The following is a 25,152-nucleotide window of genomic DNA, read 5'->3' on the forward strand; positions in this document are numbered from 1 at the left end:
ACCACATGCTTCAGCGATCTGCACTGCTCTCAGCGTCACTTCCCTGAAGTCTAGTATTTGCAACTTTAACCGAATACGGTCCCGAGCCACGTGAATGCCCCTGACCGGCAGTGCTCACGGCCTCCCCTTCGCCTGGTGTGTGTTCACATCAGTTGTGGCTACACGGGTCCGGGGGAGGGTACGGAGGCTCGGGACGCAGACCTCGGAGCCGGGCTGCCTGGGGGCAAGGCCTGCTCGGCCGGGCTTATACCTGGGTGACCTGGGGGCTGTTTAATTCCCTGCGGCACGCGGACCAGGAGTGATGATAATAGTACCTGTCTGACAGGCAGCGGGGTTCCTGCGTGTAAGACACGGAGGCTGACACACAGGACAGCCTGTGAGAAAGAACGAGAACATTTTCCAAACGAAGGCGCAGTCGTGCACGGGGCCCAGCGCACTGGCTTTGCTGGCGTTACCTTTGTACACCCTCTTGATGAACAGGGGCCCGTCTCCAGCCACTGAGGACTTTCCTCCGTCCAGACTCAGTCCCAGCCCAGCAGACGTCTTCAGCACTTCCACACACAGCGCGTCGTGCGAAGGTACGCTTCTCCCTGCAGTGACGACATCCGCAAGGATGGCAATGACAAGGTCACTCATCACCTCCTCTCCGGTCCCCCAGATGTGTTCCCCTGGCACCCCTGAGTCCCATCTACCTTTGAAGCCAGCGTCGGGATGGGTGCCCCAGATTTGGAGCTGACCTTGTGGGTGTGTTCCTGCTGCACCTGCACCATTTGCTCTTTTTTTTTAACATTTGAGAGCAAGCGAGCAGGTGTGCGTGTGCAAGCCCATGAGCAGGGGTGGGCAGTGCCAGAGGGGGGAGGAGAGCAGCAGACTCCCCACTGGGTGCGGGGCCCAAGTGGCTCCACACCGGGCTCGAGCATCCCCAGATCAGGACCTGAGCCGACAGCAAGAGTCAGGCCGCCAACCGACGGAGCCACCCAGGGGCCTCAGGCATGGCCCGTCAGCACGGAGGAGGCTCTCGTGCCCGCGTGGACTGGAGACGTGCAGAGGCCAAACTGCCCTTGGCGAGCCCCACACCTTGTGGCTGTGTCCCAGCGAAGTCACGCTCGGAGAGTCAAGTTGGGTTTCCTGCCGCCCCTGCCCGCCGGCGGCCGCCGAGTGTCGCAGCCTGGCACTGGAAAGCCAATGCCACACCTCACACCTGTGAGCACGGATTCCAGAGCTCCCGTCCTTCCCCCTGCTGCCACACTCGTGTGTGTCTTCATCACACACCGGCCGCCTTCGCTGCCCTCTCTCCACGCAGGCTGAGGGGTGTGGGGGGACGTTTCCCTGGCAACGGGTTCTGCCCTGCAACAAGCTGGCACCTGTTCTGTGTGCTGGTTTGGAGCGGCCTGGCTAGGGGCCATCCCTGAGGTCTGAGTGGAGACGGTCAGCTCGCCTTTTATTTCTCTTATTTGCACGCTTTACCAGCGAAGGACGTTAAGGAGGTGAGTGGACAGGTGCCCTGGGTTGTCGGGGGCGGGGGGCAGGGGGGCAGGGGAAGGACCACAGAGTAACCTGCCCGCTTTGGGTTGAGGCCAAGGTAGCCAGCATCCCTGCCTTTGAACATAAGGTTCAGTCCGTTAGTGTGGTTTAAAGATCACTTCACGTTCCACGTGGGCCGGAGGAGATGTGCTAACAGGAGCAACAACGGTTTTTCAGTAGGTGATTTCACTTGCTCTTAAACAGGAAAACAGGCGCATTACAGTGGCCCTCAGCTCTGGCCAGATTCTCCTAGTGATGCTAGGCCCGGGGCCCTCACCCCTCAGGGTTTGTGACTTAATTGAGCTGGGGAATTTGCTGGGCAGTAGGATCTTAAAAAGCTTCCTAGGTGCCTCTCCTGTGATCCAGCCCACCGCAGGGATGATCCAGCCCACCGCATCAGTCCCCATGGGGGCTGCTCTCCGGGCACATTAAGGGACACCTGCAAGGGTTGGGTGGAGCGCTGGGCAGGGGAACTGTAAGGAATAGAGATGTGAAAAAATGAAATTTAAGCCCTGCATGTGCCTACAAGTTGGTAACTCTGTAGAATCAGGTTCAAGGCCAGATGTGTTCTTTTTTTTTTTTTTTTTTAGGCCAGATGTGTTCTGAAGTAGCACAGGAACACTTAATGATTATAAATGACAGGATAACCTTCCATATGCTGAGTTCTTGAGTCTTAAGAACTCTGAAAGCTGTCGGGATTAAGTCCCAGGTGGTTTCCTATGACGCTAAGTTTCTAGGATCCTGCTGAAAGTACAGCGAGTGGTGGAGCAAAGGTGAGCCTAAGGTCTGACGACTGAAGATGTTTCCCGATATCAGGAAGTGCTTCAGTTTTTTAGAAGAGCAAGAGCAAGACAACAGAGGAGAAGGCTGAGAACACTCTTGGCCCGTGGAGGCATCTGGACAAGAAGACTTGCCCATTTGTTCAGTGGAAATGCGTGCTATTTTCAGCAAAGCAATCACACACAGCCCAGGCCACCACGCAGCCGAGTGAACAGAGAGGAGTTCAGCTACCCTTGACTTTACTGGGGAGAGAGGTCGAGAAGAAACCAAAGGCCTCCCCTGAAGGCAGCGCCCTGACCCGAGCTTCCACAGGTTCTCCTTGCTGTCTGGACTAAAGACATTGCTCCTGAACTCCAAAGGTGAGGACACCACTGAGGCCGGAAGTGGTTCTCTGAAGGCCGCAATCAGCCTTGTACTTAGTTCCGAGCAAATACCTCCAATGCCTTCCCAGCGAGCCCTGGGCTGACAGTACGGAGGGCACATAGGAAAACCACTTCTGAACCTCTTTTTATAAATTCCTTTTGGTTGACGAAGGCTACAGTCTCTATTTTTAAGCATTTGTGCCTCTCCCCCCATTTCCTTAGGTTTTTCTAAAACAGGAAAGACTAGAAACTCTGATGGTTTCCAAGGACAAATTTCAGTTCTGGAACTTCTTTCTACACACTCTACATGATTCCCCTCATCACAAGAGTTCCGTGTTTTACTGACTGACCACTAAAGTCCTAAGAAGATGTAAACGTGAAAGGGCTTCCTTCTTAGCACATGTAGAGAAGCTGTCAAGCAGTTGTTTAAAATCTTCAACGGTATGGCTTTAACTGCTGGGGGTGGTGGTTTCTAACTTACTTGGAACACTGCTTTTTCAAGAAGCATCCACAAACATTAGACTTCACCACATTTGATTTCTTATTATTTCTTCTTTCTTCTTTCTTCCTCCTCTTCCTCCTCTTCTTCTTCTTCTTCCTTCTTCCTTCTACTTCTTCTTCTTCTTCTTCTTTTTTTTTTTTTTTTGAGGGAGAGAGAAGGTTTGGGGCGGGGCCAGGGGGAATAGGGGGAGAGAGAGAATCTCAAGCAGGCTCCAAGCTCAGTGTGGAGCCTGACATGGGGCTCGATCTCACAACCCTGAGATCACAACCTGAGTTGAAATCAAGAGACGCTTAACCAAGCCACCCAGGTGCCCCTGCATTTTATTCCTCTGACCCAGATGACAGTAGTTATATTCCTTTGTGTTCAACCAGAAGCTACTCTTTCAGCTGCTCATACCCTGCTGGGGAGTAAACGGCTATCTTACCTATACCAGGCTCCAAGGGGCTGGTCTTTCTGGAGAACGAGCCCTTCCCGTTGGCGTCCTGCCTACTGGAGGATCCGGGCTGATCGTTCCCTCTCTTGATGACTACGAGAACGTCTCTGTGCAGCTGTGCTTGGTGCAGGATCTTTAGGACATCCCCGTGGGCTAAGCCAGCCAGCGAGGCACCATTGACGGACAGAAGGAAATCCCCTCGGTTCACAGTCCCTTCCTGAGAAGCAGCCCCCTGAGAACACACCCTGTGCACCTGAGGTGAGGCGAAGACAAACACCAGAGTCACTTATAACCTCCAGGAAAAGCAAAAGGGCAGCTGCAAATCTCTAGTCGAGGAACTTTCTAATGGCAGTTTTTCAAATCATACGAATGTGGTTTACTGAAAGCCTGAGAGATGGAATTAGAAACGTCAGTGTCAGCATCTGACTACGTTTCTTCCTCAACTTCTTGCTGGTGTCTAATATGTGCCTGGTGCTCCGTGGGGCAATAAGAATACAAAACCAAACAGGACCTGGTCTTGTCTCATGACGGTGGCCTCCCTAATGATCTCAAAGGCCTTTGCGTGATCTAAAATTTTAGGTTGTTCTTGAGGGGGAAGTAATTTCAGAAGTGCACGTAGGTTTGGTTGATCCTAGTGTTTCTCTAGTGCTTCAATAAAGTGTTCAGGTGAATATGAGGCTACCACAGAAAAGTGTGCTTCTGTGTATTGGCATCGACTAGGTCGCTTGGTCTGTGCGTCAGTCAGCTCTGTGGTAAAAATGTGCATCTCTGCCAATGACTAGATTATGTATGACTTTCCCCACTTTTCCATTTTTGTCCTGTTGGGGGAAACAAACACCAGCATTCTTTGAACTCGTTGACCTGAATTTTGTCCTGATCACACGTGAGGCTGCTTTGGGAGTGGCTTTCGTGAGAGCATCTTGACTTTGTCACTTACCACAATTGATTTTGGCTCCACGTCTGTCCCTCCTGCCACAGTGAATCCCAGACCTGAGCCTTCTTTTTTATTCAAGACGATGAAGCAAACATCTTCTTTGTTCTAGTGAAAAGAAACAGAAAAAAGTACAGTTGGCCGCTGAATAGCACGGGGGTTGGCTCACCGACCTCTGCGCCGTCAGATCTGCATATAATTTTGTCCCTAAAACTTAACTACTAATAACCTGCCGTTGACTGGAAGCCTTACTTATGACACGAACAGTTGGCTAACACATCTTTTCTATGTTGTGTTGTAGACTCTATTCCTAAAGCTAGAGAAAAAGAATGTGATTAAGAGAATCCTAAGGAAGAGAGCGCGTTTATAGTGCCGTAGAACCTCGTGCATCAGTGGAGCTGTGTTGTTCAAGAGTCAGCTGCACGTTCCTTGTGCCAAGAGCTAGGAAGCTCTGATGTGAGTCCTCTTGCAGTGCTGCAGAGCTGGTCGCCATGAACCCCAGTGGTTATTCTAGAGTTTTCCCACCATATTGGAATCGGAGGAGTCTCTTCCCAACCATCGTGCACCCCTCCTGGGTGGTGCTGACATAGAGTGTGCCCCAGTTTTGAGGGTCTATCCTGTAGCTATGGAACTGCTGGCAGGGTGGACACGGACCAGGATGAGGCAGGGGCAGGGGACAAACGTAGGAGCTATACGAGGCACCAGATTGTGTCTTCCCAAATCTGATCAGAGCACATAATGTGATCATGAAGGGGCTTCTTTATTCTACTGTTGAAGTCTACAGGTTAGCCAAGCCAGTATCAACAGCAGCAGAGAGATGTTTGCCACAGGATGAGAGCCCACTGAGGCCGTTGGTTATGTCCCCCTTCTGCCATGTTCAGTTCATTGGATTCCAGGTGCAGGGAATGAAGTGGTGGTGATAAAATACAAAGTATGTTTAAAAAAAAAAAACATAAAGAACTTTAAAACTGTCAACCTGTATTGAGACTAGAACATTCCTAGTCGTGTCCTAGGGTTAAGTAACAGAAGACTGCCCTATGTTTCAAGCATCAAACAAAAGATACCTTGAAATAAAACATTTTAAAATAATTGAAGCTGGGCTAATTAATCTGAATTTTGACTTCCTTTGCCCACATGCTGTATATATGATTTAGCAACATTTTAAAGATCTGCATTGCTAGGGCCCCCATGAAGTGATTTATAATCTATCAATTCAAGGTGTTCTCAACCCAGCAACAGAAAAAGAATTGAACAATAATGCTTAAAGGTTGCTTTGGCGAGAGAGTGAAAACATTGAAAGAGAGAACCAGCTCCATATTACGCTGGGGAAGGAAGCCAATATTTAAAAGTCACTTTAGTCCTATTTGTGGGTCCTAAAGGGTAACCCCTGTGCATTTACACCTCCCTAAAGAAGTTCATTCAAACCAAATCTCCATACGTTGACACTAGAATATTGGGCAGACCTCTGGGGGGATTTTGACTTTACGAGCGAGTCTTGCCGTTCACCCGCTCAGACACCACTCAGTGGAGAGGATGAGGACGACAAGGCTCTCTCCATGAAAATGGGAGCGTGGGTTCTGGTACCTGACTTCTGTGTAGCTTCTGGGAGGTAATGTTTGATCCCAAAATAGGGAACATTTGAAAATGGGATTCTCTTGCATTCTAGGACATAATACCCCAATTTTAACTACTCAAAATTTTTTTCCTGGTTGCATTTGAGGATACAAGTGTCCTAGGAGCTGTGAGGCCAAATCTGGCCTCTAAGCAGCTTAGCACAGCATCAGGGAAGCGACACCCACCACCAAGAGCTCCCCAAGGTTTGCATGTGTTGGGGCCAGAGGACCAGGGCTTGTTTTTGGCCTCCGATCACTTACGGTCTCCCCTACAGTAAGCCACGGGGGAATCGTGTGCAGTCCTGCTTTTGGCACCCACAAAACCATACTCAATCAAAGAGCAACTGAAGGCTGCAGGAAAGGAAGGGGGAAAGCCGCCTTCTGATCCAGGTAGGAAGGCCCTTCCGCGTGAAACCACAGTTCTTGTCTGGTGGTGAGTGTGGGACTGGAGCGAGGGAGGTGGGAGGCCCCAGGTTGTGCCCCCACTCTGGGGAGGAGCTCTGTCCCCTTCCTGTCTACACACAGAGTCTCCCATTTTGTTTGTGGTTCATGAAAATGTGTGAATCTCATCTGTGAGGTTGGTTGAGACTTTCTCCTTTTCTCCTTCTACGCTTTATCTCAAGCTGCAGAATGTCTGGAGGTAAAGGGACCTGGCAGAGCGTGATCCCACCGTGCCACCGTGACTGGAAACGCCAGGACAGGACTTGCGTGCAGGAGCCACGTACTTACTGTCACAAGTCGAAGGAAGAAGGGAAATGACAGCATAGTCCCTTTTACTGAAAGTGAAAAATGCTGGACGTCTGAAGGTGAACTGTGCAGACCCAAACCAGTAGGCTGAGGACCAGAGCGGGCCCGGGCTAAGGGCGACCGGTCCCCTGTCCATCCTGGTTCACTCCCCAGGAGATGCCAACGTCACAGCCCCTCTGGGTAATGTTAGAATTTCCGGAACAGTGTTCTCGGATCTGTCAGTGACCCAGGCGTATTACCCATCGAGAAAAATTGTTCATATTTGCTTTTTGCCTCTAAATAGAAATATTCATTTATTAGGGGTTCAAATCTCTGTGGGCCGTCCTGGGAAATTAACGTTATTCTTCAGAGACGTATTCTAGATATGAACCCACGGCTTCTTTTGTTGTTGTTTACCGTCACCTCCAATTTATTGAAGGACCCTTTAGCCACATTGTCTTGAACCCCAGGCTTCAGAGGCTCTTACACGGGGGCCCAGGTAGGGCCACGCAGACGCTAACCCGTTTCCCCAGCAGGTGGCTCCCTTGACAAGTAGTTAACGTCCACCTAGGCGCAGGGAGACCTGCTTGTGGCCATTCCCTCACATTTCCAAGCTGCCTAGCTGGGTTCTGAGGGCCCCGGGCAGACAACCCGGGTGTGGGGGGTCAGGAGGATGGTAACCAGTCACCAGTGGGGAAAGAAAACAGCAGCTGCACAGATCTGGCCCCTGAACTTCAGGACGGGGTGCAGCTTGAGGAGCAAGCCACAAGTGAGCGGGAAGTCAGACCCTGCGGCAGACGCCTGCACGGACGGACAGGGCAGAGCAATCCTGGGCTCTTGGGGCGCCGGGGGCCCCCACCTGGCCACACGCCCCCGCCGCTGCCTGACCCTGGCTTGTCCCGGTTCACTCACCTCTGATTGTGCTCTCGCTTCCTGAATGAGAGTTAGGACGGTGGACTTTGACCCCACCGATGATAAGACAGACTGCAGTCTTTGCTGGTCCCCCGCGGAGACGAGAAGTTGATCCAGACTAAAGACAGAAATATGGTTGAAGAACATTAAAGAAAAAGGCCATTTTTCCATTTCATAAGGACGTGTTTAAAATGATCTCTCCTTTCCACCAAACTGCAGGCATTTTCTGATTGTCAGGCTGTATTTTGGTCAGCGTAACTCTCCACTCAAACTAGGGGAAGAGGCCAGCCCTGGTGGCCCAGCGGTTTGGCGCCACCTTTGGCCCAGGCCTCGATCCTGGAGACGGGGGATCGAGTCCCACATCGGGCTCCCTGCATGGAGCGGGCTTCTCCCTCTGCCTGTGTCTCTGCCCCCCTCTCTCTCTGTGCCTGTCATGAATAAATAAATAAATCTTAAAAACAAAAAAACAAAAAACAAACAAACAATAAACTACGGGAAGAATCCTGAGTGCTGAACAGGAACTTCATTCACTGCCAGCAGCACTGGGAGTGACTGGCTTCTGGGATCCCTCGGATGTGAAGGAACCAATCCCGGAGCTCAACAGAAAATTTCTTTTCTTAAATTATTTTATTTTTTTAATTTTTAAAAGATTTTATTTATTAATTCATGACAGACACACAGAGAGAGGCAGAGACACAGGCAGAGGGAGAAGCAGGCCTCATGCAGGGAGCCTGACACGGGGACTCGATCCTGCGACCCCAGGACCACACCCTGGGCTGAAGGCGGCGCTAAACCGCTGAGCCACCCGGGCTGCCCTCAACAGAAAATGTGACATGAAAAAATACCCTTTAAGATACATTAGAAATTTTCTTATGGTAATTCTGGTCACCTTCGAAGGCCCCGACTGTCCCAAACTGAGGTGTGGCCTGCCCTGTCCGCTCTCATGTCTGATGGTGGCTGCTCTTAAGCGCCCCGTCCCATCAAGGCTTCTCTGTAGAGCAACATTCTGGCAGAAACACCCTCCTGCAGACCCTACTATTTTCTAGTACTGATATTAAAAACCAAGGGGGCTCAATGTCATGCGCGATCCTGGAAGAGGAAAGGGACGGTAGTGAAGTTTGGTCGGTGAAATCTGATGAAGCCTGCAGTTTAGCTCTCTGGGTTCTTCCTGCATTATTAGTTTCTTTTGCCAGGATTGGATTTTTGGCAATCCAGGATTCCCAGGATTCTTTTGACCCAGGATTAGGGAAGGTGTCAGCATCGGGAGGGGCTGGGCGAGGGGTACAGGGGAGCTCTCCACACTCTCTCTGCAACTTTTCTATAAATCTAAAGCTGGTTTGTAATTCTTAAAAAAAAAAAAAAAAAAAAAAAGTTTGTTCGAATAAAAGGGGACAGGCAGATACTTACTTAACTGACCAGCCTTTTCCAGAAGGCAGATCCCGGGTGGCTTCACCCACGAGGTGGGCCGAGCTGGGGGCCCCGGGCTCCGCGGCCTTAGGGCCGCTCCCCGCGGGACAGGCCCCGGCCGCCGGCCGCACGGGGCACGAGAGGGCAGTGGGCCCGTTGAGGCCTCCGGCGGCAGAGGCCGGCGGCCTCCTGGGGACGATCTCCAGCTCGGTCCTGAAGAGCACGGCGGCGGGCCCCGCGCGGAAGTCCTCGCTGCGCAGCTTGTCCAGGTCGGGCATGCTCAGGGCTCTCAGCTCCTGCAGCTTGGAGCGGGACAGGGCCGAGGGCTGCGCGCGGCGGCCCGCCGACTTGCCCCTCTTGGCGGGTGAGGCTGCGGGGGCAGCCGGGCCGGGGGGGCCGGGGGGGCCGGGGGGCCCGAGCCATCCCTTCGGGTCCGGGTCCGGGTCCGGGTCGGGGCCCTGGTCCCCGGCGGCCGCTGCGTGCGGCCGGGGCACCGTGAGCGCCGTGCTGGACGGGGACTTGGTCAGCTGCGGCCCCAGGGCGCCCGCCTCGCTGGGGCTTTCGCTGCAGGAGCTCAGGCTGCGTCGCAGCGACCTCGCCGTCGGGTCGCCAGGGTGGCCGAGGCTCCCCGAAGCGCTGCTGCCCGACGACCGCCTCCCGACGGGGGGCTTGCCGCCTGCCGACAGAAACGGGGCCGCGCCGGACTTGGCCACCAGCCGGTCGGAGTTGGCCAGGTTCTCGAAAGACTTGATCCTCTGCTTCACAGAGAAAAATGAGGTAGATTCGTAGTTCTGCTCCGAGTGGTAATGTCTCCTGGTCACTTTGATTTTGTCTGTGACCTGGCAGCTGCTTTCCTGCACCGAGAGGGCGGCCGCGCCGTCCGTGGCCGGGAGGGTCCTCGAGGTCTCCAGAAGGGGCTTCACGCTGTAGACGCCCTGCCCGTCGGCCAGGCCGAGCACCCCGCCTCGGGACGCCCGGGCCTCCGGGGGGCCCCCGCCGCTGGCCTGCGCCTCCCGTCCGAAGTGGCTGGCAAACTGGGCTGGCATGGAGTAGGTCCTGGTGGCCGGCCTGGCCGGGCCCGCGGCCGCGCCCCCCCTGGGCGGCCCCGGGGAGCCGGGCGCCTGGCCCCACCTGGCCCGGGGGGAGTCGCAGGGCTTCGGGGCGCCGCAGGGCCGCGGGGTGTCCTGCTCCAGCTGGGAGGCGCGGGGCGGGAGCGACGAGGGACGCCTGGGCGCCGGCTCCCCTGACGGCTGACAGGGTCTGGCTTCGCCCTGGGCCAAGAGCCCTCCCAGCCGGTCCCTCCCCGCGGCCTTGTCGCCACAGGCCGCCTTGGGCATCCTCTCAGAGGAAATGTCAACTATTTTCAGCTGGTGGGTCCTTTCGAGGGGCTCGCGGGGACCGGCGGCGAGGACTCTGCTGCCTCTGTCGCTCGGCGGCCCGGGCTGGGCGGCGGCTGGCGCTGGATCCATCGGGCCGCAGGCCACGCGGCCCCCCGGGGCTGCAGGGGGCGGCCTGCTCTCGGGGCCGCAGGCGGGGCACGCTGGGTCGGGCTCCGGGCGGGCGGCCGCATGCCATCTGCCGCACGCGCCTTGCTCAGGGAGGGCCTTGGCGGCGGCCTGGGGGGCCGCGAAGGCCCAGGCGCCCGTTTCGGCCGCGGGGGCCTTGGGCGAGCCCGGGGTGGCGGGCGGCCCGCTCTCCGGCCCGCTCGGAGGAGGCCGCGGGGAGGCCGGGCCGTCCTGGCCGGGCTCCAGGTGCTCAGGCGCGTGGACCCGGTGGGCCACTGCCTTGGAGAGCATTCTGTGGGAGGCCTGGGGTGAAATGAGGGGTTTCCTGGGGTCCGCCCCCCCAGCCTTGGCCATATTGGCCGCAGGGGCCTCCGAACTGGCTTTGCTTTTGCTTTTGATGCTCAGTCTCTTCAGCTTAGGACCGGATTTGGGTTTCTGGCCGTTACTCACAAGTGTTTCCACTGCACCTTTTTTAGGTGGGTCTTTATTTTCCAGGCTCACTTTTGGCTGAAGAGGGCTCTGAGGCCCAGCAACCCCCTTTCTGTGGTTGGAGCCCGACACCTGACCTTTGGAGTCGGGGCTTCTGGCGGGCACCACGGGTTGCTCCTTTTCAGTTTTGCCCTGGGAATGCGTACCATGGTTATTTTTATTTATTTCTTTAAACCAGGCCATGATGGGCCTCCTGGAGGTCATTTTTGGTTTCTGTAGCAAATCATCCAGGTCTTCACTTTCGGAGATGTGCAGATTGGCCAAAAGAGACTCCCCATTCTTGGGGACATCCCCACTGAAGGGGGACCGGCTTTCAGTTGCACTGACAGTTGTCTCTTGTGTTTTATGCGGGATTTCGTTACCCAGCAATTCGTGTTCTAGACCATTTACCATGTTCAGATTGCTGAGAGTGACGGTAAGGTTGTGAACACGCCTGGCGGTTTTAGGAGGCTGGCTGCTCTCCACAGCTGAGCTAGCGCCGGTGGCTTCCACGATTTCTTCACACGAGGGCCCGGGGTTCTGGGCTATCCTGTCTGCATGGCGTTCGTGCTCCTGAGAGCTGACATCCAAGACAGAGAATGGCTGGGAAGCGTTTGGGATTGAAAGGCGTGAGGTTCCTGGCACAAAGGACGCCCTCTCACACGGATTTCCTACCACTTGACTCAGAGCACTGTGCTTTAACGGCAGAACCTTGGCCAGCACAGGGCAGGGTGCAGCCTGGGCAGGGGCAGGGGCATGGGCAGTAGCTGAGGGCGGATTGGGGGAACCATTTGTAGAGCAAATCTCAATTTGCTCCTCCTCAGACTCTGTAGTATCCTCCTTGTGAGAAGCCCTGCGAGAACGAGGAGGTGACCAGTTGTCCCTGGTGGCAGCTCGTGGGGCGTCAGTGAGGGATTCGGGGTCAGAGGATGAGTCCTCCGCATCGCCGTACATGGATGAGAGAGACGGCTCTGTGCTGTCACCCAGGCCCGACAGGGACAGGCTGTCCTCGTGAAAATTGCTGAAATTTCTAGAGTAGTTGCTCAAAAAGTTTTTGCTCACAGTAAAATGTTTGTCAGGATTAATGGAATCTAAAACTGAAGGCTGGGAGGCCCACGGTGGCGGGGGGGGCTGGCCAGCAGCTGCCCAGGCCCTCCTCGGGGCGGGCGTCAGGTTGCCCATGCCTGGCTCCGCGGGGCGGGAACTTCCGCTTCCAGCGCCGGCTGGAGGTTGGCCCTGAGAACGTCCCTCTTGACCCACCCGGTCCCCTGTCTGAGGCTCTGCGGCACCCAGCTCCTGGAGGAGTTTGTCGATGTCCGTCACGGGGCTGCCCCCCCCCGCCCCGGGGCAGCAGTGCCCCGAGACGCCGCCACACGCCCCCCCGGCCTTGTCGGCAGGTGACGGCCGAGCGGGGCAGGCCCGCGGGGCCCTCTGGGACACGGAGTCCGCGTCCTGCAGCCGAGCCGAGCCCCGGGGGGCTTCAGGGACGAGGACTCCCGTCGTCTGCGGAGCCTTGCTGTGGTCCCCGGGGACCCTCTGTGTGTCCTCCTGGGACGCGAGGAGGCCTCGAGCCAGGACGGTGCTGGCTGGAGACGCTCCCTCTGCCTCGGGTCCTCCCCCGTGGGCAGCAGCCCTCCGGGGCGAGCTGGCTTCTGGGGCCGCCGTCTTCCCGGGGGACGAACCGTGCTCCTGGGCGAGTCTGGCTTGACCCCTGTCCTCGGACTCAGAACCCCCCAGGGACACTGGCTTTCCGGGGTCCTCAGGCCGCCTGGCGTGCCCTGTGTCCGCCGAGGGCTCGCCGGGGTCAGGGTGAGCTGCCCCCTTCTGCCCCGGGGGGCCGTCCAGTCCTGGGGTGAGAATGCAAATGAAAGGTGGGGTGATGGGGAGAGGGAGGGGGAGAGGTGGGGTGACAGAGGGGGGGAAACGTGAGAAAACAGAGAAATTCCCAATTAGAAAAAAAAAAAAAAAAAAAGGAAAACTAAACAATATCAAATTTTTGTTTTTTGTTTTTTTTCAGAAAGACCTTCCACAGCCTAAATGTTGCCTCCTTGTTGTTCTGTTTTTGGCTCTGAAATTACAGAGCACTCCCCTCTAACAATGCCACCCTGCTCTGGGAGCTCTGAGAGAGACTGGCGGGCAGGGTAAAGCCTGGTTTCTGCCCTTCTCTCTCTCTCTCTCTCTCTCTCTCTCTCTCGGTTATTTTTAAGGATGGGGACACCAGAAATCCTTCAGCCGGGGCTCTTTACACCATCTGCCCTGATGGCAAAAGCCTCAGGAGTCACGCTGTTGTTCTTTGCGGTCCCTGAGCTCTTGTGTTCATTCTGCAGAGGGCTCGGGTGCCTGATTTAGTCTCATCGTAGGTTTGGCCTCAGGTGCGCGTTGTGAGCCCTACAGTGAAGCACAAAACCATCGGGTGCTGACCTCTGGGGACTCAGGACTCAGAGCAGGAGAGGAGAGATGAGGCTAACTTGGGAAGACACATGGGAGCTGCAGAAGGATGCAAGTCCGCACTGTGCCTTAGCTGTGTCTCCAGTGTGTTCAGAGGACTGGGAGGACTGGGAGGACTGGGAGGAATGGAAGGCCCCGTTATCTGGGGAGCTTGGACAGAGGGGTGGGGACCAGAGGGGGCTGCTGGCAGGAGAGGTGACCACACAGTGATGATGAAGAAGAAAACGGAATGAAAGCAGGGAGGAAAGAGCATGTGGTCTGAGGGGTGCAGGGAAAGGTGTCGGTGCAGGGACGGCAGGGAATGAAGTCATGTATGAGGTGGGTTCTGGAGAGCCCCTGTCCTGGAGGTGCCTCCTTACAGGGCTCTGCACACTCTTGGGCTAATCTGTCCGCCTCTGGCACGTGGCATCTTATAATCAAGGGAAACTGGCATAAAAAAGAACATTAGATTTGCTATTTTCTTAGGATTCTGGGTTACAGTGAAACAGTGACAATGGAAGCACCTGCTTTGAGGAGACTGTCTCCCCAAGTGTTATATGCCCTCCACATCTCCCACACGAATCCTCTTAATTGCATATGCCTTTCCTCTCCTGAAGTTCCTATGTCAACAAAGACTAACTGTTAGGACGTAGCACTGTGCTAAGAGTTTCTCATGCACTTAATTTGCCTCCCAACACTGTGAGGTAGGTCCTGTCACCATCTGCTCTGGAACAGTGGAGAACTGAGGCACAGAGTGGGTTAGCAACAGATCCAGGGGCACAGAGTTTATAGCCAGGGGTCACCTGGGAAGTCGGCCCCACAGCCCAGCCCATTATCTAGACCCTGACTGCATGACCTCTGTGTAGAGAGCACCTGGCAGCAACAAGGTTGGCCCATCGGGACACCCGTGGAAAGCGTACGTAACCCCGGGTCCCCGTGGGAGGCAAGGGACATGCCAAGATGTGAATCCACGGGCTCCTGTCCTTCTCTGCTCAACCTTCTGAGCTCCCTTCAGAATGACCTTCCTGCTTCTGCTGGTGCCAACCACGGGGAAAAGTCTCAGTGAGACTTAAAAGGAGGGGACTTAAAAGGTTGCTCTTCAGCTTCAGAGTCACTTGCTGAACAAATAACATTTTATTAGCAATTTGACTTCATTGAAAAGTGTGTAACTTAAAAGCATTTTTGAGGGGGATTAAATGACATAGAGGCACTCCCTTATGTCACCTTTCAAAATGATCCTTCAGGAAGGAATTTAGCAGGATTTGATGCTGTAATTCACTGAGATGGACAAGTAGCATGTCTGCCTCTATATACTGTTAATTGAGAGTGTTTTTGTACAAGAACAATTGTTTCCTTCACTTTTAAAACACCACGAAATCATTCTTAAGACCCTCCCCCCCCCCAAAAAAGATCCTTCACTTGTAAACCCCGTCCCCTGCCAAATGTCCCAGAATGGAAAGGATGTTGACTCAATTACAGCCCATGAGGGGGAGGAGGGCCCAGCAGCCCTGCAAACGATGTGGCGGTGCAGAAGGACACAGGGGACATCGGTGCAGTTTCTTAGCTAGACGGGGTCGCAGAGGTGCCGAGACAGACGCACTAGTGCTCAGGACGGCCTGCCAGGGCCAGCGCCAGCCATGCAGGCCAGGAGCATCTCGTTGACCTCAGCACGCTGCTCAAACATATTCTGCGGATGCAGGAGGTAAAAAATATTTCTCGGTGCATTTGATTTCACGCGAGCCAAGTGGTGAAATTCTGAAGGGCGGGACCTCCTCTGTGTCATCTCATGTCTCATTCATTCAAGTACCCATCACGAAGTAGGTAAAGGGCATCGGCCGGCTGAAATGGGCACAGCCTGATGTGGAATGAAAACTCAGCTTAGGCACCATGATCTAGTCAAGTTGTGAAATGCAGGCAGCTTGTAAAAATCATTCATCTGTGTAAGGTTTTTCCCCCCTCAAAGTTCTCCACATGTAACATTTTTCTTAGGGTAAACTTCGGCCCTCCCATCTTGACGCTTAACAAGCAATAAAATCATCTTACCTGTCCCAGGTTGTTGCCCTGGCTCTGGTGTAGCTCCGAGCAGGTTCTCTGTGCAGTGGCCGGCATCTGGGTGTGGCGGGGCACTGGCTGGCCCCCAGGTGGCAGGGACATGCCCCTCCTGGACGGTCAGCTTCCCCAGGGATTCCTGGCACAACGACAAGCACAAGTGACTGTCGGCAGCTTTCAGGTTTTCTGTCCTCTAAGACAGCACACACGCGGAAGAGCTGCTTTGGGGAACTTCAGGGAAGCCCTCGCCTAGGAGCCACAAGATCTGGACCCTGGGTGTCAGATCCTCTAGAAATTGCACGGTCTTGTCACTCTTCCTAAGCTTCAGTTTTCTCAACTTTGAAATGAGGGTGATCGGGGAAATGCGAATCAGAATCACACGGAGACGTCCTGTCACCCCCACAAAGGTGGCTATGATCCAAAACAGAAATAACAGGTGTTGGCGAAGATACAGAGAAACTGGAAACTTGCTGGCGGGAATGGGAAATGGTACAGCCACTCTGGAAAACACTATAGAGTATCCTCAAAAAAATAAAAATAGAAATAGCATATGATCCAGATATCACACTTCTGGGTATATACCCAGAGGAAGTGAAAGCAGGTTCTCTAAGAGATCTGCGTACTCCCACGTTTATAGCAGCGCTATTCGCAATAGCTAAAATATGGAAGCAGTTCAAGTCACCATTGATACATGAATGGCTAAGCAAAATACGCAACAGACACACCGTGGAATATTACTCAGCCTTAAAGAGGAAGGAAATTCTGACACATGCTACGGTAGGGATGAACCTTGAGGACATTATGTGAAGTGAAATAAGCCAGGCACGAGAAGACAAATACTATCTGATTTCATTTATATGAGGTACTGAGAGTCGTCACCAGAGATATGACAGTAGAGGGGTGGCTTCTAGGGGCTGCTGGGAGGGGAATGGGGGGTTATTGTATAAGGGGTATGGAGTTTCCATTTCACAAGATGAAGAGTTCTGGCGATGGTGGTGATGGTCGCACATTACGAGCATATACCACTGAACCGTATACTTTCGTTACGAGCATTTTACCACTGTAGAAAATTGGGGACAAAATGGGGATAAGATTTACCCTAACTCGTAGAGTTTCATTTTTTTTTAAAGATTTTATTTATTTATTCATGAGAGACACAGAGAGAGACAGAGGCAGAGACACAGTCAGAGGGAGAAGCAGGATCCCTGTAAGGAGCCCGATGTGGGACTCGATCCCGGGACTCCAGGATCACGCCCTGAGCCAAAGGCAGAGGCTCAACTGCTGAGCCATCCAGGGGTCCCAACTTTTCTTTTTTTAATTTAAAGATTTTATTTATTTGAGAGAGTGAGAGTGTGTGTGTGTGTGTGTGTGTGAGAGAGAGAGAGAGAGAGAGAGAGAGAGCTAGCACGAGCAGGGGGAGGGGTAGAGGGAGAAGCAGACTCCCCGCTGAGCAGGGGGCCCAATGCAGGCTCCGTCCCAGCACTCCGGGATCCTGACCTGAGCCAAAAATCAAGAATCAGACGCTTAACTGGCTGAGCCACCCAGGTGCCCCTCATAGTTTTCAATAAGATGATTACATGAGCCATTCTAAAAGCCACATGCAGGGATCCCTGGGTGGTGCAGCAGTTTAGCGCCTGCCTTTGGCCCAGGGCGCGATCCTGGAGACCCGGGATCGAATCCCACATCGGGCTCCCGGTGCATGGAGCCTGCTTCTCCCTCTGCCTGTGTCTCTGCCTCTCTCTCTCTCTCTCTGTGACTATCATAAATAAATAAAAAATTAAAAAAAATAAAAACCACATGCAGCCCACGAAAGGTTGTATAGATGTAAGATATTATTATGTTTACACTGCATGGTGATATCCAAGACCGTAGGATCAGCTCCTCGGTTTGGTACTTAGGGCTAGGACTCCTCTGGATAAATGAAATTGACATTTAATATTTCAAAATTTCACTTCAGCCAAGTGTCAATTACTTTATCCTCCCTTCTTCTAAAACCTACTGTAAAAAAACAAAACAAAACAAAAAAACATCTCACTAAGAAGTTAAATCAGATTGATTTGAAATTCACCCTCTGAGTTACGGAGTCATAAAATGGTCCAAAGATGGCAGCAGAGAAGAGAGCTGAACTGAATTTTAAAATGTTGAATTTTATGTTATGTGATGTTCATCTCAATTTAAAAAGTATTAAATAAAAACTGTGGAAGACAACTTACTTATCAAACATTTTTTCAAGATTCCAATATTTGAAGGTAAATACTTAATGGCAATGCAGTTTATTTTCTTTCTCATGAATAAATGAAATATTTTTCAGCTAAATTTTTTATGAGAAGAGTTAAAACTTTTCTGCAAAAGTTTTAAGTGCTTCTCAAAATTCTTCTTGAAAAACAAATTCTTCTTGGAAATACTCATTCACAATGACAAAAGCTCTCTATATGTTATTATGAATCGAACCCCTGTTAAATAGTTTTCTATAGTTATCCAAAACTGGCTGAGGATACTTTTTCAAAGAGGGGGTTAACCTCCTAAATAAATGTTGTGTTTTAAAGCACATATGCAAAAAAAAAAAAAATTAGAATAAAAAAATAAAAAATAAAAATAAATAAAGCACATATGCTAGGGGCACCTGACTAGCTCAGTTGGTTAACCTCTGCCTTTGGCTCAGGTCATGATCCCGGGGTCCTGGGATGGGAAGCCAAGTCAGGCTCCCTGCTCAGTGGGGAGTCAGCTTCTCTCTCTCTCTCTGCCCCTCCCCTCACCCGTGCTCGCTCTCTTTCTCTCTCAAATAAATAAAATCTTAAAAAAAAAAAACACACACACACACACGCTAGTTGGAAGTAATAACACTTTTTAGGAGGATGAAGAAAGATGTGTGTTTCTACTTTTTCTATACAGTTAACAAAAATCCCTTCTGCCTAATATAGTTTTTATGACTTCATATTTTCTACGTCTGTTTACACGTATGTTTGCATAAACCACTTGAACGTGCATCTTTACAAATGTGGACTTACAACCGCCTCAGAGAGAAACTACTTATGTTGAGATTGTAAACAACATTAGTTTCTCTTACTCTCTCCTTGCCTAAGTGGAGGTATGTATAGTGATTAAAAACGAGCAATTTGACAATTCTGGGTCGTTCTAGTGTATGCGTAACCAAGTCAGAACATAAATAATATGGACTTGTATCTAAAGTGGTGCATTCTAAGTTTCTTTTTCTTTTTAAGATTCTATTTTTAAGTGATCTCTACACCCACAATGGGGCTCGAACTTACAACCCTGAGATGGAGAGGCACATGCTCCGCCGACTGAGCCAGCCAGGTGCCCCAGTGCGTGATCGGTTTCTAATAATGCACACCCATTATTTCATGTGATTCTCACAACAAGGGTATGAGTAGCTTTGATTACACATAATCATCGTAGAAAGTCTGAAAAAATAAGGATCGCTCAGAACCTCATGAGCTGGAGAGAAGCACGGTCAGCCTGTGTTTGATGGTCGCCTCAGCTCTGGGGAGAGAGCGCTCCGTCCTCAATGGTCCAGACAACTGCAGCTCACCAGGACTCCGTAACTTGCCCCAGTGGTCACCCAACTCGTCAGGGGAGCCGACCCAGTGTTCTTCACCAGCCTCCCGCTGCCCTTCCCTCATCCACCATGGCCCCGTGTCCAGGTAAGAGTGACTTCGTCTTCTGACAGGACGATCCATGGCTTGATCCCTGGGTCCCCCACCAGCCCGCAGATATACAGGCTCCGAGCCGTCCGAGAAGGGAAACGAATGACTGCTGAAAGACGAGCCTCCCACCACCCCTCCAGGCAGGTTGCCCTCTGTTTTCTCATACACCCCAGGCCCAACTTACGAAGAGGAAAGCAATTACCTTCTCCGCAGTTCCGCCTGGCTGAAAACCAGTCCTGATCTCTTTGACGGGAGTGGCCTGGACACATGGGTCATCGGCTCCATCAGTCAGGTCCGCTGTCTCTGGGTTGCTGGGCCTGGCGTCAGCCTCGGGCCTCTTGTGGTGTGGGCTGACCCTGGCCACTGGTTTGTGCCTGGACCCCAGGTTGTCATTCTTCTGCTGTGGGAGCCTGGGGGTATCTGTGTTCACCAGACACTGGGTGCTGGTATCGGCTTTGCATTCCAATTTGGGTGAACTCCTCGATCCTGATAATTCCTTCCTCCTTGGGCACCCAGAGCCACCCTTGGCAGCTTCTGCAGAGGCCAGCAGGTGGGCAGCACGGGAAGGAGTGTCCCCCACGCCCTCTGGGACCCTCTCCTCTAAGCTCAGGGAGCTGCCAAAGAGAGGCACCGAGGAGGCCTTGCTGACCATTGTTTTCTGGGGATGTTCACCCTGGTTGTTGAGACCCGTGGCCTTGGAAGAGGTCATCAGGACGTGCCTAGAGCTGTCCTCTGTCAGAGGCCTGCTGGGACCAGAGAGGGTCCCTGGGAGGGAAATGCAGTCCCCTTCACCGTCAAACTCTTCCTCATCACTGGCGTCGTCGGTGTCATAGCAGCCCACCCTCCTCTGGCGGAGGAGAGGGTTTCGGAGGGCCTGGGGGCTCCCAGGGAGACTGGTTTGTCTGGCAATCGTCACCTGCTTGTGGAAGAGCCCAGAGGACCGCTGGCTTCCTAGCGACACGAGGCTGTTGGCCCTGGGTTTTCCTGGTTCCCTGGGAGCTGGTGGGGATGGGGAAAGAAATAGCCAAATGAAATAGGGTTTCCCGTCTGGCCTGGTTTTATCATTTAACCTCCCTCTTACATAGGAGCATTCCCATGTTCGCCGCTGCCAGCTATTCATCCTCTGGCCACTGAACACCAGGCTTAAATGATCCGGCTTCTTGGGATTTGCCCAGAGTGGATGACTGGCTTCCCTTTTTGTTTGCTTGCATTCATTCATTCATTCATTCATTCATTGATTCATTCATTCATTTTTTACTCAACCTCTGGATTGTTTAGCTTAAACATGTACGCTTTCTAGAGACAGAAATGTTTAATTCAGCCCCCTGATGTCTAATACGCTGCTGGGGTTCAAACTAGATGCTGCTGCTGGGAAGTCCCCTCTAGGAGGATGCTGGGAGGCCAAGCCTCGCATGCCTGGACCTTCTTATCACACGAGGCCCTTCCTTCATTTGCAAAGATGGGGGGCTTGGTACAGGTAGCTCCTAGAGTGTGGTACAGGGAAGATTATGATCTTCTGAGATTCTAATCTACGTAAATTCCAAGCTGGGAGGAGGGAAAGCTTGTGCTGCTCAGCAAACTCTTCATATTTTGCACATGAGCTCGCACCTTGAAATGCCTCTGGCCGAGAGAAGGGTAAGCTTGTCGGCTGTTCCAAATGACAGACAGAGTGGCCAAGTCTGCACAGGGATGTTCTTGTGCGGACATCAGAAGTTAAAAAAGAAAAAAAAAGAGAAAGCCAACCACACGAGCAGAAGCCCGAGGAATCAGTGTGGTGCACATCAGATCGTTCTCTCATACTCTAGTGGGAGCACCGTTCAGGAGATTCAAAACCAACTGTTTGAGAGTATTTGTCTCCTAGGGGTTCTGAATCTTCCACTCACTGTCTTCTAAAAAAGAATGAAGGTAGGGCCTGGTGAGGGGCGGGACCTGCAATTTGGCCAGGGTTCCCCTGAACCAGAAGGCCGCAGGTTGCCAACCTGCCTTCACGCCATAAACTTCACGACGATGCTACCTACGTGAGTCGCGTCTACAGGCTGCCCAGCGTGGCCACCTCCAACCATCAGGCCACAGGACGGGCGCTCCCTCCCTCCACCCCGGGACCGGGGCCAGTCACCAGTGGTGGGCTGCACTTTCCGAAGGTAGATTGGGAATTTCGGCCACGCAGACAGGGGGCTTGTCCTCAACCCAAAGCCTGGTTCCCAGTTCCCTGTTCATGTGAGACCACCTGCTACGGAACGCGACGCGGCCCGGGGTGGGACACAGCCACTGCTTACCAGGGGTGCTGGGTGGCAGGCCACTGTCCTCGGAGGCGCCGCAGCCACCGCCTGGCGGATCCTCGTCCTCGGAGCCGGCCACCACGAAGTCTGACAGGGAGCCGGGGACACCGTGGGCGAAGTAGTGGGAGGCTTCAGCTTCAGTAATCAGGGCGTCCTGTTGGGGGAGAAGGTGCTGGATGATGAGGAAGGCCTGCCGGGGGCTCATGGTCTGAAACGGGAATTCCCAGCTTTCCGAGAACACTTGGCTGTAATCCCTGGTCATCTGCAACAGTGGCCGTAGTAGACACCCACTTCCACTTACTTTAGGATGGCTAAATTAAACAACTAATGAAAAAGGCAGCGGTTGCTGCCAGACAATGTTAAGAGATTTTTTTTTTTTTGGCCAACTGTTTAGCGATGGTCAGAAATGCCACAGCAGCAACATATCAGCCATCCCAGGAAAAACACTGGGGGAAGAGATAGGAAGATAGAATGACATTCCAAGCCACTGGTTCAGGCTAGCGATGGAACGGAGAAGGGGGGGGTCTGAATCCTGTGCTCTGATCCGCTGGGATTGAGGAATCGCCAGCTGGGAAATACTCCAGGCTCCATAAAGTCACAGGTCCTCCCCGAAAGCCAACTGGGGAGCCCTTGAGTATGGAACAGTTTGAAAATTATTTTTTAAACTGCAGCTCAGTTCTTTTATTTTGTTGCTCTGTTCTTTTCTTAGATGAGCATTTAAGAAAAGAAACACATTTTTGTATTTGTTCTCAAATTAGCATCATTGTCATCGTCTGTGTAGAGTGGATAAAATGACTCATGGACAAAACCATGGGCTGGGCCCTCAGGCTGCACTTGTGGGGCCCCAGGGACTGATTCATGGGCCAGCCGAGTGAGGCAGCTGTGTGCCTTGACTCACCTTTTTTGCCAGAGAGGGACTCTTCAGGGGGGTACCTGTTGGAGAGAAAATTCACCATAATGTCAAAATGGCAAAGCTCACCTCCCAACAAACAGGCTCACTTTTTTCACTACGAAAGAAGGAGCCAAACATATTAGCCCCTCTTTGCTCGGCTGACATCGATGGGCTATGCGCACAGGTGCAGACATGCATGCACTCAACCTGGGCACGGGAGCCCCCCTCCAGCCCACCTCCCACGGTTCTGCTCATGCTTCAGGCCCTCACTTGGAGCTACTGCCTCCGTGACGATCCCGGTTGGGGTAACTTCCTTGGAACCTTAAAAGTATTTTATACAACCCATACACCAGTCTCCATAACACAGTTTAATTATGAGTGGATGCTCCTCATCTCCCTTCCTCAACTATTTATCTGTAAGGCTGAGACCTTCACTGATCTGACCCCACAACGCTCAGCACGGCACCTGGATCTCAGAAGTACTCAGTGGTAGCCACTGAATGGACTGAAGGATCAATGAACAAAGAAACATCACGCAAGGAACTCATGAAGGAGCTGGGGGGAGGGCTGAATGCCTATCTCGGTTTTTAGTAGAAAGATGAAAAGATTCGGCATTGAAACTTTCAATTATATGCCATGAGCAAAAAGATCGTCCGCATGAAGTTGGTAGCTTAAGAAAATCCTTCCTAGATGATTGAGTGGGTATGTGGGGATTATGAGGGGACGGCTTGTAGGCAGGTCAGGAGAAGGCGTTGGGTGAATAAGGAGCCCATTATGGCTGTGCCCACTTGAAATGTATTAATTACGGATGCAAATAATCGGGGTATTACATGGTTGCCAAAAAATCCTATGCCTTCCTTTTCCTCTGACAACCAGTAACTTATGTCTCAGTTCCTTTTTCTCTCCCAGCATCAGTGTTGACATCAGTAATATCTTGAGTTGAGACATGTTTGCAGAGTCTCTGGATTTCCATTCTACTGGAAACATTACTTTTAAAACTCAACGCAATGTTTCACACATAAGACTTATCAGAAATTCCTACTATCTCAATGCTTCTCTGCTCAAACTTTCCCCTTAAGAAGGGGGAAATCACCCCTCATGAATAAATAAATAAAATCTTTAAAAACAAAAAAAGAAGGGGGAAATCATGATTTGGGGAGCTTCTGCTACCCTTCTTCAGTTGAAACTTCAAAAAATATCTACTAATCATTAAAGGAAGGCTGCCATACTGGGTGGGAACTTTTAGTTCACGTAAAGAAACCCCAGGCTTTGGAACGGAGATCACTCCGTCTATCAAACAACCGATATTTTGGTGTTGCTTCATTTTTACCTAGAACGTTTCAGATGAATTGCACATAAACACATGAAATGCTGTTAACTCATTTTTGCAAATTATCTCATAGTGTGAGGAGCATGCATAATTAGAACTGTACTATAAAGTGCAGTAAATAACGGCAGCAATAAAAAGTAGCAGCTAGGAGAAAGCATGAGATCTCCCTGACAACAACTTCTGGCAAACCCGATAATGACAAAGAGCCCAACAGCACTGCACGGGGCAGGGCTCCTGGGGGAGCTTCCTGAGAAGCTCTTCTGAATGTGGAACGAAGATGTACAAATACGGTACCTGAGCCAGGAGAGGAGCTGGCCTCTTTGCTCTCCTGATAAGTGCTGCGTGCGATCACTAAATCCATTTCCTGCTCGGAAACCTGTTTTTCAGCAGAAAGCACAAATTAGATGGTTTTATTTATTTCTCCTTCCCCAATCAAAGTAGTTAGGACCCGAGTCAGAGGCTGAGTACAGATAAAGAGGGAAACCACAGCATCGAAGATTATGACCATCCTCAGAAGCAATAATCCAGGGCACGTAAGGAGAGCTGGGTTAGCCGATCACTTCCAACAAATGCATTTGAAGCAAGACCTTCAGCTGGTCCCCAAATTCACTAAGGCACTCAGGTGCTACAGGTACCAACCACATGGCTGGTACCCACCTCTCTCTAAAACACTCACTTCTTTTGTTCCTTGATTTAAACAATTTCAAACCTACATAAAGCTTGTAAGAGTAGCACAAGAGGAGTATACTCTTCACTATTATTTTTTTAAACACTGCCACATTTACACTCATGCTTTTTTTTTTTTTTTAAAGAGATTTTGTTTATTTTGGGGCGGGGGGAGAAAGAAAGTGCATGAGCAGGAGGAGAAGGAGAGGGAGAGGGAGAGGGAGAGAGAATCTGAAGCAGACTCCATGCTGAGCGTGGAGCCCAGTGCAGCGGCTCGAATCCATGACCGCGAGATCATGACCCGAGCTAAAACCGGGAGTTGGACGCTGAACTGACTGAGCCATCCAGGCATCCCACTCATGCTCTTTCTTAACACACACACAGTTTGTTTGTTTGTTTATTTATTTAGATTTTATTTATTAATTCATGAGAGACACAGAGAGAGAGAGAGAGGCAGAGAGAGGAGTAGGCTCCAAGCAGGGAGCCCAATGTGGGACTGGATCCCTGGACCCCAGGATCATGCCCTGGGCCAAAGGCAGATGCTCAACCACTGAGCCACTCAGGCATCCTTGTTTAATTTTTTACTAAACCTTTTGGGAGTTAGTTGCAGACATCATGAACCTTCACCCATAAATATTTTAGCATGTATCTCCTAAAAACAAGAACATTCTCTTCAATAAC

At 51.9% G+C, this 25,152-nt stretch overlaps 1 protein-coding gene across 6 annotated transcripts in view; it reads right to left on the reverse strand.

Moving 5' to 3' along the window:
- PDZD2 (PDZ domain containing 2) overlaps positions 1-25,152 on the reverse strand; it is a 358,704-nt gene that overhangs the window by 3,995 nt on the left and 329,557 nt on the right. For all 6 annotated transcript variants that reach the window (XM_072824997.1, XM_072824996.1, XM_072824998.1 and 3 more), the window contains 10 exons: positions 24,100-24,181; positions 22,482-22,516; positions 21,581-21,737; positions 19,507-20,303; positions 15,634-15,778; positions 9,191-13,010; positions 7,784-7,901; positions 4,539-4,640; positions 3,593-3,854; positions 456-590 (listed from right to left, as the gene is read on the reverse strand). In XM_072824997.1, coding sequence (XP_072681098.1) covers positions 456-590; positions 3,593-3,854; positions 4,539-4,640; positions 7,784-7,901; positions 9,191-13,010; positions 15,634-15,778; positions 19,507-20,303; positions 21,581-21,737; positions 22,482-22,516; positions 24,100-24,181 — 5,653 coding nt within the window. The remainder of the gene's footprint in view (positions 1-455; positions 591-3,592; positions 3,855-4,538; positions 4,641-7,783; positions 7,902-9,190; positions 13,011-15,633; positions 15,779-19,506; positions 20,304-21,580; positions 21,738-22,481; positions 22,517-24,099; positions 24,182-25,152) is intronic.

Source organism: Canis lupus, chromosome 4 (genome assembly GCF_048164855.1).
Source record: "Canis lupus baileyi chromosome 4, mCanLup2.hap1, whole genome shotgun sequence".
Lineage (NCBI taxonomy): Eukaryota > Metazoa > Chordata > Mammalia > Carnivora > Canidae > Canis > Canis lupus.